The following is a 17198-nucleotide window of genomic DNA, read 5'->3' as shown; positions in this document are numbered from 1 at the left end:
AGATTAGACTCAATCTCCAGAGGAGCACTCCAGCCTCTACCCTTCCATGGTTCCTGTGCATAGTGGCATAGAGCCAATCTCTCTGGCTAGATGTGCCTGCACACATGGCTTATGGATCATTTACCCCTGGGACCGACCTCAGCTCTTCTCTCAGGTGGATTTCTGCCGTGCAGATCCCTAAGGCTGTACAGTTTTGCCTCTCTAGACACTGTCGTTGCCTCTGCAAGGCAGTCTCATGCCTGTGCCTGCTACATACCTGTCTCAGGACATCAGTCTCTGTTGCACTGTCTTCAAGTCTGGAAGAAGAAGCTTGCTGGGAATTTCCTTTCCTTCTCCATCTCTCCATAGAAATCCTGGACTTGGACCCATCTCTGCCTGCAGAGATGTTTATGAAAGCATGTTCGTGGAGGTCTCACTAGATTGCTTCTTGCTCTGGTCAGTCACTGCCATCTGCTAATGTCTGCTCTTCAAAGCCAGGCCTCTTCCTTCCCTGTTCTTGCTCTGTTGATGTAAAACAGTAGTACAGTTCTTGTTGGTTTGGTTTTGGAAGGGATAATCCTTTTCTAGTGCCCTTGTTTCTTAGAGGCTTTGTTTAGGTTTGCATCAGACTAGATCAGGTCTGTCTGCCTTGGCAAAGAAACCAAACATGCTACAGGAGAGAGGTCACAGCATCCAGCTTCATGTGGTTGGTCTGTGCTGCAGCAGTGTTAAAAGTGAAGCTGTGCTGGCTCCAGCTTTCTCAGAATGCTCCTACGAGAGTATAAAGCATCCATTTGCGTGGCTTCAGGTGGGAGACAGGTCAGGGCTCTCTTGTTATGGGAAAAACCCACACCAGCAAACCCAAGCCAGCCCCTCTGGGTGTTTTCCATGACTTTGAACCTTTTAGCCAGGCCAGTGACAGTTAAATAATACTCTCTTTTGTCACGGGGCTGTTGCTGTTGCCAGCTCTCTGAACGCTGTCCCCATGCTGCGTGCCCCCCGGAGTGGCAGATTTGCAGACTCAAGGTGCAGTCCAAGTGACCAGTGACACAGCTGTGCTGCTGCTGCTTTGCTCAGGCAGGCTCCAAGCCTTAGGGGAGACTCCTGGTCTGCAGTATAACGTGCCTGCTGGGCTTAATTCTGACAATCAGGCGGTGTGTGTCATGAGGTTGGTCCCAGAGCTCAGTGGGTTCCAGATCCGGCAAGCACAATAACTGCGCTCTGAGTGGCTTTCGAAAGAGCTGCACTCTGCTTGTGCCAGAAATGACTCAGCCAGAGGCAGCTCCTAGGTACTGCTGGAAGGAAAGAAGTGCAATGGAGCCTTCGAGTAATGGAGCCTTGAAAGCCTCTGGGTCACTGCAAGTGCAGTCAAAACCAAGGACCTCACTGTCCAAGGCAGGAGAGAGAAGGCAGGAACGGAATGCCTTTATCTAGCGCTGGGTGCTGATGGGGCAGCCCCTCACTCCTCATGCCACCCTGCACTAGTTCAGAGTGCTTTGCTCTGCCTCCATGCAGGCTTTGGTTTCAGCTAAGGGAACATTTTGGAAACCTGCCATCCCAAAATAAGGGTGGGAGGAGAACGACCTGAAATGTCCTCAGAGGTAGTCTCCAAACCACTGCTCGTCCTGGGCAGATTTTCCCTACCTGTAAAAGCTTCCCAAGGTAAGAAATCACATGGATTTAGGTACCATGGAGCTTCAGCTTTTAGCCTGTGTAGAAATTGTCCTTTCCTCTCTGTTGGAAGATATTTGTTTGCTGTTTTTGCTTGACCTTACCCTTCTGAACTGGCTGTTGTTCCTTTGCGCTGCAGCTATTCATAGTCTAAAGCTGAGTCGCAACCACGTGGACTGGCACAGTGTGGATGAAGTGTACCTTTACAGCGATGCCACCACATCTAAAATAGCAAGAACTGTGACACAGAAGCTGGGGTTTTCCAAAGGTAATGCTTCTCAGTGTTTGTAAAGAGCATTGGCAATCAGCAGTGTCTTAAGTTTGCTGCTTCGAAACTAGAGGGGAGAATCCAAGCTTGGCATTGTGGTGTGAGAAGAGTGGCTTAGGGCCTGTGGGTGGTCATCCAGAACCATCCTGGATGTGGCTGGGCCATGAGTTAGCTTTGTTGCATGCTGTTATTTTGGAGGAAGCAGTCAGCAGTACAGTTGTGTCAAGCCATTACAGTGGCAGTGTCACTGACACAGCATGAGAATTACAGCTCCCTTTTAACTTTGCTGGGGTGTGCTTGTGTGCTGTGGTGGGTTCCTCACACACACCAGCACGCTGCCCCTTTCACCACCTCTGGCCTTTTTGCTTCTCTTCATTTAATGTATCAACTGAGAGGAGCAGTGAAGGACTTAGGAATTGTTTCCAGTAGGAATCCAGGCTTAATTTAGGTCAAAACTGCCAGTTGTAAAGCCAGCAAGGCTGGGATGGTTGGAAGAGAGTTTGGTCTCTATCAACCAAAAGGCAAAGCATTGCCAGCCTAGAAACTGGAGCTTGTCCTCTCTGGCCTCCTGCTCCTGAACACGCCCAAGAACATACACATGTGCTCTGTTCCTTGGTTTCTGAAGAGTGAGCTCAGGTGATAAGTTTGGCTTTGGACTCCATCCTTGGCTCCTGTAATTAACATCCTTGTGCCACACACAGCTCTTGGGTAGGTACTTTATGTGCCTCAGGTTGACACAGTTCAGTGCTTCAGTTCCAGAAGAAATGAACTGCTCTGTGTCCAGAATATTTTTGGCTAGTATCTGTCCTAATCAGTTTTGGTGGGAGGGGGAAATACCAACTAGAACCCCACTTGGCTGACAAGCTCTCCTGTGTGCAAAACTGCCCTTGAGGGGTGTGCAGCATTTTCCTTCTGGTTACAAGCAAACCAGGTTGGTGGTGTTGTGGTGGGACACCCTCCACACGGCCCCTCGCAAGGGTTTCTGCTCTCAGTGTGGCTCTGCTCTCCTCGTGGGTCTGTCACTAGAGGGGGATGGAGACACGCTGTGTGGGTTTCTCCAGCAGCTCAGACAGCACCCAGCTTTGCCCTGGGGAATTAAGCCTATTGCTTTGGCCACTGAATGGAGAAATGTGAGGCTGGGTCAGCTGGAAGTCAGACACAGGTTTTCCCCATCAGAGCTGTACAGCTGTCCTTACTGGCCCAGAGAAAGAGCGACAGTGGGCGGCCAGATCTCTGTGGTGTTCCTGTGCTGTGGGAGCAGGGTGGGGGTACAAGGAAGTTTAACGACTGAGGCATGCAGAAGAGGAGTATTTTGTTCTAAAACTGAACAGTTGTGCAAAATTTGGTTTTCCAAACTTGCCTGAAGTTTTCCTTACGGGGGAAAAGGCCTGGGAATAAATGGATACAATTAGTCCTGCCTGGTTACCTCCAGTCGCTCGGGAGGCTGATGCTGCAGCCATTCAGAAACACATGGTACTCCTGCAGGGATGATCTTATTTGTAGAGCAATGTGTTAGTGTGAGGAACAAGTTAAGCTTCTGTCAGCATAGTGAGGCCCTTGCACTTCACAGAATGTAACTGATGTTTTCTCTGCAGCTTCCAGTAGTGGGACAAGGCTACATAGAGGCTATGTAGAAGAAGCTACGCTGGAAGACAAGCCGCCGCAGACTAGCCACATCGTGTTTGTTGTGCATGGTATTGGGCAGAAAATGGACCAAGGAAGGATCATCAAAAACACAGCTATGTGAGTGCTCTCTAGTATTTACAGTCACCAACTCCAGCCTGGGTCTAAGGTAGATGTTCTAAGTGGTAATCAGACTCCTTGGTTTCAGCCGTGTCTCCTCCTGCTCTTGCCCTGAGTCGTCAGTCTTAATGTGGTGGATATGCTTCTGTCTGTGTCGGTTTGAGGTACAGACGTAGTGGGAGCAGCTGCAGGCCAGAAAAGCAAGAAGAGCAAAGGTACAGTGTTCTCCTGAGGAATGCTTGAGCCCTCTAGGAGACTGGCCTGTGAACTTGCAGCAGCTCTGGTCAATGACCTGGAGCAAGGAAGACGTTTTTCACCTGGTCAAAATGAAGGGCAGCCTTGTTCCTGCTGTTGCCAGAACAGTGGATAAGTGCACACTGGTGAGAGAGGGGCAGCAGGGAGTTAGCAGAACTTGTAGGCTGATTTGAGTGGGAAGGGACCTTTACTGGTCATCTAGTCCAACCTCCCTGCAGCCAGCTAACTGGGGCAGATTTCTGCTAGAGCTCCAAAACAGTCTGCCCTGGAGTGGTTCCAGGGATCTACCACCTCTCTGGGCAACCTGCACCGGTGTTTTGCCACCCTCAGCATCAAAAATGTCTTCATTCTCTCTGGCCTGAATCTCCCTCTCTGCATGTAAAGCCATCATCCCTTGTCCTGTTGCAACAAGGCCTGCTCCAAAGAGTGGACCTGTTTGTCTTACGAGCCCCCTGTAAGTTAGGGATGTTGACACTGCTGACAGCAGAGTTACTTCGTGCAGTTGGGAGCTGCTGGCGTGAGATTGCTCGTGGAGTTGTGTGCACAGGTAGCAGTTGAAGAGTAGAACATGATTGAAAGCTGAGCAGATGTTTTGAGTGTCTGCTGTAAGGAATGGTTTGCAAATGGCCTTTGATTGGACATCTGAGCTAACTCAGGAGGCCACTCTGGGTGCTGGTGAAGGGGAAGAGAAAAGGTTGAGCTCCTGAGAATGCTCAGTATGAAAAGATGTTTGAATAGTAGGAGAAACTGTCAAATCCTGCCAGCAGTGCTGTGGGAGGAAAGCTGGGTAAGGAGCCCTTCACTAGCTGAAAGAAGAGCTGAACAGCTGCTACCTGCAGATCTGCCTTGTGCAGATGCTTTAGAGCCTGTGTCCCAGGTGATTCCATGTTCGATCAAAGCTGACAGTGGAGCTACAAGTGGCTCCTGTCACAGTGTGTGTAGAGCAGGGGTGGCTGATTTCATGGCAAGAGCTTTGTGAACCTCCCTTTAAACCCAGAGTAACAACACAGGTCAGTGCTGCTGTGCGGTTCCTGTGGTGTGTGCCATCATGCCAGCAGCCTCTTGTGCTTCTTCAGATCCTTGTTCCACTCCAGTGTCCTCCAGAGTGGTAAAGTAGACCTCTAGATTTCACCACTGTGTCTCTGCTCATCTCAAAGCAAGAGCCTGCTGCTCCCTCGCCCCCGTATTCTGTCACTTCATTGCGCTTTTATTCGTGGTGTTCAAAACCAAAGAGAGAAAAGCTCAAAGCTGAATTATTCACCAAGTGTGCAAGGTTGGATGTTTATAGGATGCAGTTACTGGGAATGCAAGAACCTTGGGTAACAGTGGTGAGGAACAGAACTTCCACCTTGGAATTATTCAGGTTTTCTGAGGGGGCTGGGCCATCAGCACTGCAGATTTGGAATCGATGGACTTGACTGTGGTGGTGTTTGGGGGGATTAAGCCAGACACAGGCATGTATGGGCACCTTGGAAGAGACCCACCAAAGCTGTGCATGCAGCTTGCAGGACTGTGATGAAAATCTGTTCTAAATCTCATTGGCTTTTGTTGCTCACTGCTCCTGGTGGTAAGATCAAATGTGCAGTGTTTGCCTGGCCTGCTCATTACATCTTAAATTGTGGTGCCCTGTGACAGGACAAGGGGCAGTGGCTGCAAAGTGGGACACAGAAGTTCTGCCTCGACGAGAGGAAAAGCTTCTTTACATGAGAGTGCTGGAGCCCTGAAGCAGCCTGCACACAGTTTGTGGAGTTCCTTTCTCTGGAGGCTTCCAAGACACCTCTGGGTGCATGCCTGTGGGACCTGCCCAAGGTGACCCTGGTTGGGCAGGGAGGTTGGGCAGGATGATCTCCAGAGGTCCCGTCTGACCCCTAGCATGCTGTGATTCTGTTTCTTGTTTCTCCTTACCCCATCCTCAACTGAGCATTCATACAGGGCTCCTGTGGGTGGGTTAACAGCTCAGGACAGAAGGTATAAGCATTTCTACTCCAGAAGGAGTCCTGCTTTAGTTGGCAGCCCATTGTGTGAGACCTTTTCTCTAAGAGGGAAGCAGCACAGGAGTGCTTTGGTGACTCTCACCCATATCCTCATGAGCTATCAGTGTTGTGTGGCCTTCTCAAAGGCTGCTTGCTGGCATCAGTTGTGTGCTCTCTACGAAACCTGCAAATGGAAGCATCGCTTTAGATGGAAGGCTCCTCTTTCCCTCTCTCTCTTCCCCCCTCTCTCTCTTCTCCCTTGTCTTTCTCTCCTTTCCTCCTCTTTGTCTTCCCTTCTCTCTCTCTCCCTTCCCCTCTCTCCCTTCCCCTCTCTCCCTTCCCCTCTCTCCCTTCCCCTCTCTCCCTTCCCCTCTCTCCCTTCCCCTCTCTCCCTTCCCCTCTCTCCCTTCCCCTCTCTCCCTTCCCCTCTCTCCCTTCCCCTCTCTCCCTTCCCCTCTCTCCCTTCCCCTCTCTCCCTTCCCCTCTCTCCCTTCCCCTCTCTCCCTTCCCCTCTCTCCCTTCCCCTCTCTCCCTTCCCCTCTCTCCCTTCCCCTCTCTCCCTTCCCCTCATTGCTTAAAACGTACCAGTGATGACCATGCCATATGTCCTAGGAAGCGACTTCAGGAGCAGCGGCTGCCAGGCCAGCGCAGAGGCAGCTCACACAATCAGGCTGCTGCTTTCTCTCAGCACCTTCAGCCATGCTAGATGTGTGCATTTTAACTTTTTTAACTCCTGTTTTGCAGTAGGGCCCCAGGGAATCCAACGATGCCTTTTGAAAGATCAGATGGATAAGGAGAACTGTTTTTTGACCCTTCACACTTAGAAGACAAGGAGAAAAGATTTCAGGTTTTTGCTTTTGGGTTTGGGTTTTTCTTCCCATTTAAATGCCTGTTTTTTAGTAGGAAACCTGTGGCTTCAACTATGCTAAATCTGTAACACAGAATCATTGCACTGTTTTGACCTTTGGAGTCACTGAGTCCAGCCAACCTTTATCTCAGCGCTGCCAGGTCACCATTAAATGATGTCTTTCAGCACCACTTCTGCACAGCTTTCACATCCCTTCCTGGATGGTGGCTCCACCTCTGCCCTGGGCAGCTTCTTCCAAGGCCTGGCAACCCCTTCTGTGAGGATCTTTTTCTGAATGCTCCCCTGGTGCAACTGGAAGCCATTGCCTCATGTCCTGTTGCTAGAGCACTTGGTGTGCTCTTGTCCTCAGGTTACCGCCCTGAGAAGCAAGGGATGCACTTCTGCATCATTAGGCAGGTTGTCTTGGTTACAAAGGTGAGAACAGAACTCTTCTCCCAGGGTAATTTAACATTGCATGCACTAATTTCATTAAGGGCTGGAGTTCACTCTAATCATTAATGTGGTTAGATGCTGTAGTTGCACAGTGTCCTGTGAATAGGTAAATGGAAAATCGCCTTTTATCGATGCCTGACTGAGCAGGTCTTTGGTAGATGTGCCATGATTTTGTTTCTCACAGTGTAGTTAAACACATTTATTATCTCCATGGAGCAGGACAGCTGGTACAGCAAGCTGTGCTTGGCAGGGTTGATATTAAGTGCAGAACTCATCTGGGAAGAGACTCTATGTGCTCCAGGCTGGAGTCGTGATTCAGCTGACCTAATGTGAGCAGAGTAACGTAGTGTGAGCACTTTGGTAGCACAGGGATGGTGATTTAATTCCTTAAAGATGGTGGATTGTCTTCTTAAACCCAGAGAGATTACATCAGGCTTGAGAATTTGGCCTGTGTAAACCTCCCGAGGTTCAACAAGGCCAAGTGTGAAGTCCTGCACCTGGGTTGGGGCAGCCCCTGGTACAACACAGGCTGGGCGATGAAGGGCTGGAGAGCAGTGCTGAGGAGAAGGACATGGGGGTGCTGGTGGATCAAAAGCTGTCCTTGAGTCAACATCACCTACTCACAGCCCAGACCCAGCCATGTCCTAGGGCTGATCCCCAGCAGTGTGGGCAGCAGGTGGAGGGAGCAGATTCTGCCCCTCTGCTCTGCTCTGCTGAGACCCCAGCTGCAGTGCTGGGTCAGCTCAGGAGTCCTCAGCACAGCAGAGACATGGAGCTGTTGGAGCACAGATAGAGGAGGTCACAGCAATGAGGGCAGGGCTGGAAGCCCTCTGCTGTGAGGCCAGGCTGAGAGAGTTGGGGCTGTTCAGGCTGGAGAAGAGAGGGCTCCAGGGAGACCTCCTGGTGGCCTTTCAGTGCTTATAAGGGTCGGTAAGGAAGCTGGGGACAGACAGGCTCTGTTTTGGCAGGACAATGGCTGATGCTTTAAACTGCAAAAGGGAGATTCAGACTAGAGAGGAGAGAGAAATGTTTGATATTGCGAGTGGTGAGGCACTGGTCCAGGTTGCCCAGAGAGGTGGTAGATGTCCCCATCAGTGGAACCTTCCAGGTCAGGGTGCATGGGGCTGTGAGCAGCCTGTTCTAGTTGCACATGTCCCTGCTAACTGCAGGGGGGTTGAACCAAAGGACTTTGACAGGCCCTTCTGACTCCAGGCCTGCTCTGGTGCCATGCTGTGGTGTGTTTCTGTGTGGCATAGACTGCGATGTCATCCACGGGGGGGCTCACTGCAGGGGTTTCGTTGCCATCAGGTGCAGCCTGCTGGCACTGCCAGGCTTTCAGGGAGGTACAGTGCTGGACTTAAAATCAGTTTGCAGTGTTCTTTTGTTTGACTGTACACACTTTCATCCTGCTTGGAATGTTTCTTCCCTGAAGCCTGATCTCTGAGGTAGTTGAATTTTTGCTTCTGGATTTGGAGAGGCTGTGGAGTCTCCTTCTCAAGGCCTGTCTGGATGTGTTGCTCTGTGGTCTGTGTTAGATACTGTTGTGCTGCTCTGGCAGGGGGTTGGAGTCGATGATCTTCCAACCCCTAACATCCTGTGAGGAGGGGAGGGCTGTCCTGCCACATAATGGCTAGGATTCAGGGATGCTAATACCCACATTTCCAACCTACTTCAGAAATAGCCCTCTGGTTCTGCTTGACTTAGGTAAAGGTCAGACCTGTAGACTCACCCTCTAAACTTCCTTAGTTCCAGTGCTTGAAAATCAAAAGCAACTGCTCAGTGTATTTCCACAGCAGCTCTAATCTTGTGGCACTTTTTGGCTGCACTCACCCTAAACTGTTCCCTGTCTGCCTCTGGACTCCTGGTCTGACTCAGACATTGCATTTGCCTGTGCTGCTGCTAGCACAGTAATTGATGTCTGGGCAGCTGACATCATGATCACCAATTACGGTTTTATTGCACATCCCATTAGGAAGCATTTTAATTGTGGAATATCATTATAATCATTACTTTGGAATAGCTGTTCTGGTAGATTTCCAGTGGCACACAGGCTCTCCTGGCACTCAGAGGCTCTCAGAGGCAATAAATGTCTGCTTCTGGCACCTGCAAGCAGGATTTCCTGACAACTGATCTCCTTTCCTGATCTCCTTTTATGACCAAGTTCCTGCCTGGTCAGTGTGGGGCAGGCTGTGGATGGAGTCTACCTGGACTTCAGCAAAGCCTTTGACACTGTCTGCCACAACAAGCTCCTGGCCAAGCTGGCAGCTCATGGCTTGGACAGAGTCACTCTGTGCTGGGTCAAGAACTGGCTGGATGGCAGAGCCCAGAGAGTGGTGGTGAATGGTGCCACATCCAGCTGGCAGCTGTCACTGGTGGTGTTCCCCAAGGATCAGTGCTGGGCCCAGTCCTGTTCAATGTCTTTATTGATGATCTGGACCAGGGGATTGAGTCCAGCATCAGTAAGTTTGCAGATGACACCAAGCTAGGAGCAGCTGTGGAGCTGTTGGAGGATAGCAGAGCTCTGCAGAGGGACCTGGCCAGGCTGGATGGGTGGGCAGAGGCCAATGGGATGAGACTGAAGAAGGCCAAGTGCAGGGTTCTGCACTTTGGCCACAACAACCCCAAGCAGCACTACAGGCTGGGGACAGAGTGGCTGAGAGCAGCCAGGTAGAGAGGGAGCTGGGGGTGCTGGGAGAGAGGAACTGAAGCTGAGGCAGCAGTGTGCCCAGGTGGGCAGCAGAGCCAATGGCATCCTGGGCTGGATCAGGAGCAGTGTGGGCAGCAGGACAAGGGAGGTTCTTCTACCCACCCCTGTGCTCAGCACTGCTCAGGCCACCCCTGCAGTGCTGTGTCCAGTTCTGGGCTCCTCCATTGCAGAGAGATGCTGAGGTGCTGGAAGGTGTTTGGAGAAGGGCAGCAAGGCTGGGGAGGGGCCTGGAGCAGAGCCCTGTGAGGAGAGGCTGAGGGAGCTGGGGGTGTGCAGCCTGCAGCAGAGGAGGCTCAGGGCAGAGCTCATTGCTGTCTGCAGCTGCCTGCAGGGAGGCTGTAGCCAGGTGGAGTTGGGCTCTGCTGCCAGGCAAGCAGCAACAGAACAAGGGGACACAGCCTCAAGCTGTGCCAGGGGAGGTTTAGGCTGGATGTTGTTAGGAAGTTGTTGTCAGAGAGAGTGATTGGCATTGGAATGGGCTGCCCAGGGAGGTGGTGGAGTCTCTGTGGCTGGAGGTGTTGAGGCAAAGCCTGGCTGGGGCACTTAGTGCCATGGTCTGGTTGCTTGGCCAGGGCTGGGTGCTAGGTTGGGCTGGAGGAGCTTGGAGCTCTCTTCCATCCTGCTTGATTCTCTGATTCTGTGAACTTTTGGTTCAGGAATTGCCAGTTCTTCAGGTGTTTAGCAGTTCTGCTCTGGTTTTGCTTGTTTCCATCTACATGCTTACGCTGCATGTGTGTTATGTGCCTGGTTGCCATTCCTTGGTGCTGGCAACAACAGCATGTTCTTCTGAACTGAAGTACCCAAGTGGTGAAAACTCACAGCTGTCAGCCTGAGCTTGTCTTGCAAGCTAAGTGAGGAGTTCCCCCCAAGAGGTAAAAAGTGGTAGTTAGGGCACTCAATACTTTGGTAAGAGCTCCATTTCTGTCTGTTTATTGATTACCTAACACAGGAGTGCAGATTGGACAGAAGCTGTAACAGCCTCTTTAGAATTTAGATGTCCTAAACATCTAAGAGAAGGCTCAGGAGGGATCTTCAGTACTTAAAGTAGGCCTTCTAACAAGAGCTGTTCTCTGCTGTGAGGACAGGTACAGAGATTTGGTTGCTAAGCCTGGAGAAGAGAAGGCTCTGGGGAGACCTTGCAGCTTTCCAGCATTTAAAGGGGACCTGTAAGAAAGCTGGGGACAGAAATTTTAGCAGAGCCTCCTGTGACAGAAGTGATGGTTTTGAACTAAAAAAGGGGACATTTAGACAAGGTGTAAGGAAGACAACTCCCTGGATCACAGAATGGTTTAGAGGTCATCTAGTTTTAGTCCCCTACCATGGACAGGGACACCTTCCACTAGAGCAGATTGCTCCAAGCCCCATCCAACAAGCTTGTCTGCTGTTCAGAGGCAGTACTAAGGAGGGAGTCACACTTGAAGCACCTGGATCTCCTCAGGCTTGTCTCAGGGATTCTGTAATCCACTTACCCAAGCAGCTTGAGTTCCTTTGATCATGCACAGTCCTGTTATCCTTGAGAAGGATGTAGTGTAAATTACAGTCAGCCTTACTTTGTCTGCATGCTAAACTTTCCATCTTTCATCTGAAGTAAAACAAGTCTGCATATGGCCTAGAGCAGAGGTCTTAACGGCCTGGCTCTGGTGGAAGGTGTCCTTGCCCATGGCAATGGAGGAGCCCAGAACTGGGCACAGCACTCAAGGTGTGGCCTGAGCAGTGCTGAGCACAGGGGCAGAAGAACCTCCCTGGTCCTGCTGCCCACACTGCTCCTGAGCCAGCCCAGGATGCCATTGGCTCTCTTGGGCACCTGGCAGTAGCCAGAGTTTAGGGTTTATTTTATGGGGACATCTCATTTGCCTACCTCTGAACTCAAGAGTTCAGAGCAAGAAGTTGGCTGGTGTAATGTTCTTTGAATTCTAAACCATTCCCCTTTTCTTGGCTGTTAATCATCTGAGTGAAGAGAGACTGCAAAGCTGACTTGGGAGCAAAATGAGTAACACCCTCAAGCCTCCAGGCATTTTGCTCTGTTCAAAGCTGTCAAGGTCATGCTATAGAGCTGGTGAAGTAGCTGAAGTGAACTTGTTTGTAGCTCTCCACATTTTAATGTAGTGTTTGGGAGTGTTCCACGCGAGTGAGTTTTGTAGCACAGCCCAGCAAGGATCATAAATAAGTTAATATATCTGCAGAATATCCTTGTGAAAGTAGGAGCTCATTGCTTTAGTCAGCCAGGCACATTTTATTCATGGGGAGTCTCCACCTGTCTGTGTCCAGGCCTTCTCTTCTTGCATGGAGAAGCAGCAGTATGTCAGAATGCTGCCACAGCTTCGCAGTGCATCTGCACCTGAGCTCTTGTTTCTTTCTCACTGGCTAACTCTGTTTTTCCAGCGTACAGGTGTAAGGAGCTGTTTCTCTGGGGTCAGTGTTTCAACATCTCTTGTGTTAGGAGGGAGGATGATTCTCTACCTGTTTAGGTGAATATTTATTACTGCACTTGGTGTCAGCAAGTAAGTGGAGGGCTTTGTAGCTAATGAAATCATAGAATCAGAGAATCAAGCAGGCTGGAAGAGAGCTCCAAGCTCAGCCAGCCCAACCTAGCACCCAGCCCTGCCCAACCAACCAGACCATGGCACTAAGTGCCCCAGCCAGGCTTGGCTTCAACACCTCCAGGCACGGCCACTCCACCACCTCCCTGGGCAGCCCATTCCAATGCCAATCACTCTCTCTGCCAACAACTTCCTCCTCACATCCAGCCTAGACCTGCTCTGGCACAGCTTGCGGCTGTGTCCCCTTCTTCTGTCACTGGCTGCCTGGCAGCAGAGGTCCTGGGATGAAGATGAGGAATCCATTATCTTTGTAGGAAACATTTATGCAGGGCATTGCTTTCACTGTGTTCTTTCACTGTGCACTGAAGTGAAAGCACAGAAGGCATTTTGCCCATAGCCACCATGAATCCTTTCTGCAGCCCTGAGGAGCTGCCATGGATGCTTGATATTCGTCTCCATGTCCCACCAGCACCTCTGCCTTCAGCTCCTCTGTGCCGCCTAAATCCCACCAGCGAGCTGCACCCAGACAGGATGACAGCTGCAGGGGGAGGTGGTGAGCGAATTCTGTCAGTGCCTCTTCCTTTTTATCCGTAATGTCAGGGCCAGGGGAGATTTGGGCAGCTCCAGACTTCGTCTTGCAGCTGCCTGCTGCGTCCTGCTGCCTTTGTTCTGCAGGGGGCTGTGAAACACAGGCTTGGCAGAATCGGCACCATGGGATCTGGTGGAGGTTGCGCTGGTGCAGAGAGTGCTCATCAAGCAGAGCAGCTTAAGCGATTACTGTCTCAGGTGCTGGCAGTGACTGAAGCTAAACTCGCTCATTTCTACTGAAGGAAACCAGAGGAGCATTAATATATTTAAGGAAAGTGCCTCAGCCAGGGGGCTAAGCTCACTAAAGCTCATTTGGATTGGTGGAAGTACAGATGGGAGCTTAACGTCATCGCGCCCATGGTCATAGCAGTCGGTAAAAGGAGTCTGCCTGGAGAAGAGGAAGCAATCAAAAGTGCCCATGCTGAGACTCTGGGCTTGGCCTCAGAAGTCGTAGTTGGAGCTGGGAGCCAGCTGCTGGGAAGGCAGTGCAGCTGCCCTTGGGTCAGATTTAGTTTGTCATGCTCATCTTCCAGCACAGCAATGTCACTGGCAGCCAGGAGTCACAGAATCACAGAATCAGCCAGGCTGAGAAGGGACCACAAGGAGCAGCCACTTCCAAACCCCTGCCATGGCCAGGAACACCCTACCCTAGAGCAGGCTACACACAGCCTCAGCCAGCCTGGCCTCAAACACCTCCAGCCATGGGGCCTCAACCACCTCCCTGGGCAACCCAGTCCAGCCTCTCACCACTCTCCTGCTCAGGACCTTCCTCCTCACCTCCAGCCTCACTCTCCCCACCTCCAGCTTTGCTCCATTCCCCCCAGTCCTGGCACTGCCTGAGACCCTAAGAAGTCCCTCCCCAGCTGTTTTGGAGGCCACTTCATTCAGATCCTGGCAGGCCACAAGAAGGTCCCCTGGGAGCCTCCTCTTCTGCAGCCTGCACAGCCCCAGCTCTTTCAGTCTGTCTCCATAGGGCAGTCACAGGAGGGAAGGAAACTGGAATGCTTTCCCAGGAGGGCTGCTGACTGATGTGGGTAGAGTGCATGGATGCTTTGCTCAGTAGTGCACTCCGTGGTGGGTTTGACTTCTTGCTGATCACTTTCACACGACACCAGCAAAGCAGCACTGTTATGAGAGTATAACACATTGTCATTTCCTTTCCCCTCCAAAACAACAAAGAGGGTCATGGAATCATACAATTATGACCTTATTGTGGCCTTTCAGTGTCTTAAGGGGGCCTACAAGAAAGCTGGCGAGGGACTTTTTAGGCTCTCAGGGAGTGCCAGGACTGGGGGGAATGGAACGAAGCTGGAAGTAGGGAGATGCAGACTGGATGTTAGGAAAAAGTTCTTCAGCATGAGGGTGGTGAGAGCCTGGAAGGGGTTGCCTAGGGATTGCATTGACAAGGATGAGGAGGAATGGGTTTGAACTGGCAGAGGTGAAATTGAAACTGGCTGTTAGGAAGAAGTTGTTTGCAGTGAGGGTGGTGAGACACTGGCACAGGTTGCCCAGGGGAGGCTGTGGAGCACAGAAGCACCCAATGTGATCAAAGATCACATTGGCTGCTTCTGTGGTCCACAACCTGCCTGGAGATGTTCAAGGCCAGGCTGGATGAGGTCCTGAGCGACCTGTTTTAGTGGGAGGTGTCGCTGCCTATAGCAGGGGGTTGGAACTGGCTGAGCTTTGAGTTCCCTTCCAGCCTAATCCACTCTGTGATTCTGAGTTTACCCTGGGTTGGAACTGGCTGAGCTTTGAGTTCCCTTCCAGCCTAAACCACTCTGTGATTCTGAGTTTACCCTGGTAAGTGGCTCCCACCAGGCAGCATGCAGGAGGGAGAGGAAAGGAGCAGGGAGTTGGCCTTGCTGCTTTATCTTGTAAAGAGATAGCTGTATGATGGGACTGAATAACAAAGTTACCCTTGTCCTGTGTCCACCCCTAGACTCCTCTAGTCCCTAGAGCATTTTTAACCCTGTAGTTCCTGCCCTACGGTGTGTGTGCAGTGGCTTTGCGTGATAAGGACACCAGCAGCAGGAACACAGAGTCACAGAGTGGTAGAGATTGAAAGAGACCCTCAGAGATCATCCAGTCATAGAATCGTAGAGTCAAACAGGTTGGAAGAGGCCTCCAAGCTCAGCCAGTCCAACCTGTCACGGGAGGTTGTGGGGGAAATACGCGGGGCTCACTTGTGTAGTTCAAGTGATGTATTGCTCAAACCCACAGATCCCCTCCCGCACTAAACTCCCCACGGGAGTTCTTTTGATCTGAGGTTGTGGAATAACAGTTCAGAAAACAGCAGATAAAGGAGAGTCTGTGACTTCCTGAGAGTTCTTTTGAGTCTTTAAAGTTACTCACTCTTTAGGTGAGGAGTCCTTTCTTTGGTTTACTGACGGTTCAGTGGTACAGGTTAGCAGGATCCCAAGTTTGGGCGGTGTCCCTTGTTCGTCAGGATCGGGCCCAAGCGGGCTCAGGCCTTTGTGGGCCCCTCGTCGGGCAGGGCTGGTCAGGAGCGAGAGGTCACGGGGCAGGAGCGAGGCAGGCAGGCAGGCAGGAGTGAGGCAGGCAGGCGGGCAGGAGCAAGACAGGCAGGCAGGTAGGCAGGAGCGAGACAGGCAGGCAGGCGGGCAGGAGCGAGGCAGGCAGGCAGGCGGGCAGGAGCGAGGCAGGCAGGCGGGCAGGCAGGCGGGCAGGAGCGAGGCAGGCAGGCGGGCAGGAGCGAGGCAGGCAGGCAGGCAGGAGCAAGACAGGCAGGCGGGCAGGCAGGAGCGAGGCAGGCAGGCGGGCAGGAGCGAGGCAGGCAGGCGGGCAGGAGCGAGGCAGGCAGGCAGGCAGGAGCGAGGCAGGCGGGCGGGCAGGCGGGCAGGCGGGCAGGCAGGCGGGCAGGAGCGAGGCGGGCAGGCGGGCAGGCAGGCGGGCAGGAGCGAGGCGGGCAGGCGGGCAGGCGGGCAGGCAGGCGGGCAGGAGCGAGGCGGGCGGGCGGGCAGGAGCGAGGCGGGCAGGCGGGCAGGAGCGAGGCGGGCAGGCGGGCAGGAGCGAGGCGGGCAGGCGGGCAGGCAGGAGCAGGGCGGGCAGGCAGGCGGGCAGGCGGGCGGGCGGGCGGGTGGGCGGGCAGGCGGGCAGGCAGGCAGGAGCGAGGCGGGCGGGCAGGCAGGCAGGAGCGAGGCGGGCGGGCGGGCAGGCCGGCGGGCAGGCAGGCAGGCAGGAGCGAGGCAGGCAGGCGGGCAGGCAGGCGGGCGGGAGGGCGGGCAAGCGGGCAGGCAGGAGCGAGGCGGGCAGGCAGGCAGGAGTGAGGCGGGCGGGCGGGCAGGCCGGCGGGCGGGCAGGCAGGCAGGAGCGAGGCAGGCAGGCGGGCAGGCAGACTAGCGAGCGAGCGAGCGCTCCTGATCCAGGCCGGCACACCATTTTATAACGCTCAGAGGTGTGACCCTCCAGTCCAGGCTCATTCACGTTATCCTTACAGACTGGCACAAAGCTATAACCAATCCATACAACTGGAGAACTCTTACCAAAACAACTTCCAAGACCACCCCAAGCTCGGCCCACAGCAGGCGTGGAGCGGGCATGAGAACTGCCGTTCCCCCGAGCCCCAACAGGGGCCAGCGTGCCTGGGAAGCAAGGCCGAATAGTTCCACACCAATAGCCATTATTTACCTGTTACCTGTACTAGGGAGAGACTTTCCCATGGCACTGAAGGACTGTTTTGGTTTTGTGATGCCCCTGGCATTAATGTGAGACACTACAACTTTCACAACAGGGAGGCCTGCTAAGGGCTTCTGCTACTCCCCATGACATACTCCAGCCCCTGGCTCACATTAAGCCAAAAATCAGAAAACAAACCAAAATACAATTATTCTTAACCATTATACATATATGAACAGTATACTTAATACATAAACATGATACAACCTAAGACAGGTTAATCTCATGTGCCCACCCCCTGAGTAACACACAGCTTTATTGAACATTCACAAAGCAAGAAAACCCAGCACCCAGCCCTGCCCAGTCAACCAGACCTAAGTGCCTCATCCAGCCTTGGCTTCAACACCTTCAGTCATGGGCACTCACTCCACCACCTCCCCTGGGCAGCCCATTCCAATGCCAATCACTCTCTCTGGGAAGAACTTCCTAACAACATCCAGCCTAGACCTGCCCTGGCACAGCTTGAGGCTGTGTCCCC

At 52.6% G+C, this 17198-nt stretch overlaps 1 protein-coding gene across 2 annotated transcripts in view; it reads left to right on the top strand.

Moving 5' to 3' along the window:
- Positions 1 to 17198, top strand: part of DDHD1 (DDHD domain containing 1) — a 92011-nt gene that overhangs the window by 40554 nt on the left and 34259 nt on the right. For both annotated transcript variants that reach the window (XM_064144380.1, XM_064144289.1), the window contains exons 3-4: positions 1790 to 1918; positions 3514 to 3661. In XM_064144380.1, the coding sequence (XP_064000450.1) occupies positions 1790 to 1918; positions 3514 to 3661 (277 nt within the window). The remainder of the gene's footprint in view (positions 1 to 1789; positions 1919 to 3513; positions 3662 to 17198) is intronic.

The sequence above is a fragment of the Pogoniulus pusillus genome, chromosome 1 (genome assembly GCF_015220805.1).
Source record: "Pogoniulus pusillus isolate bPogPus1 chromosome 1, bPogPus1.pri, whole genome shotgun sequence".
Taxonomy (NCBI): Eukaryota; Metazoa; Chordata; class Aves; order Piciformes; family Lybiidae; genus Pogoniulus; species Pogoniulus pusillus.
This window is presented reverse-complemented; position numbering and strand designations above follow the sequence as displayed.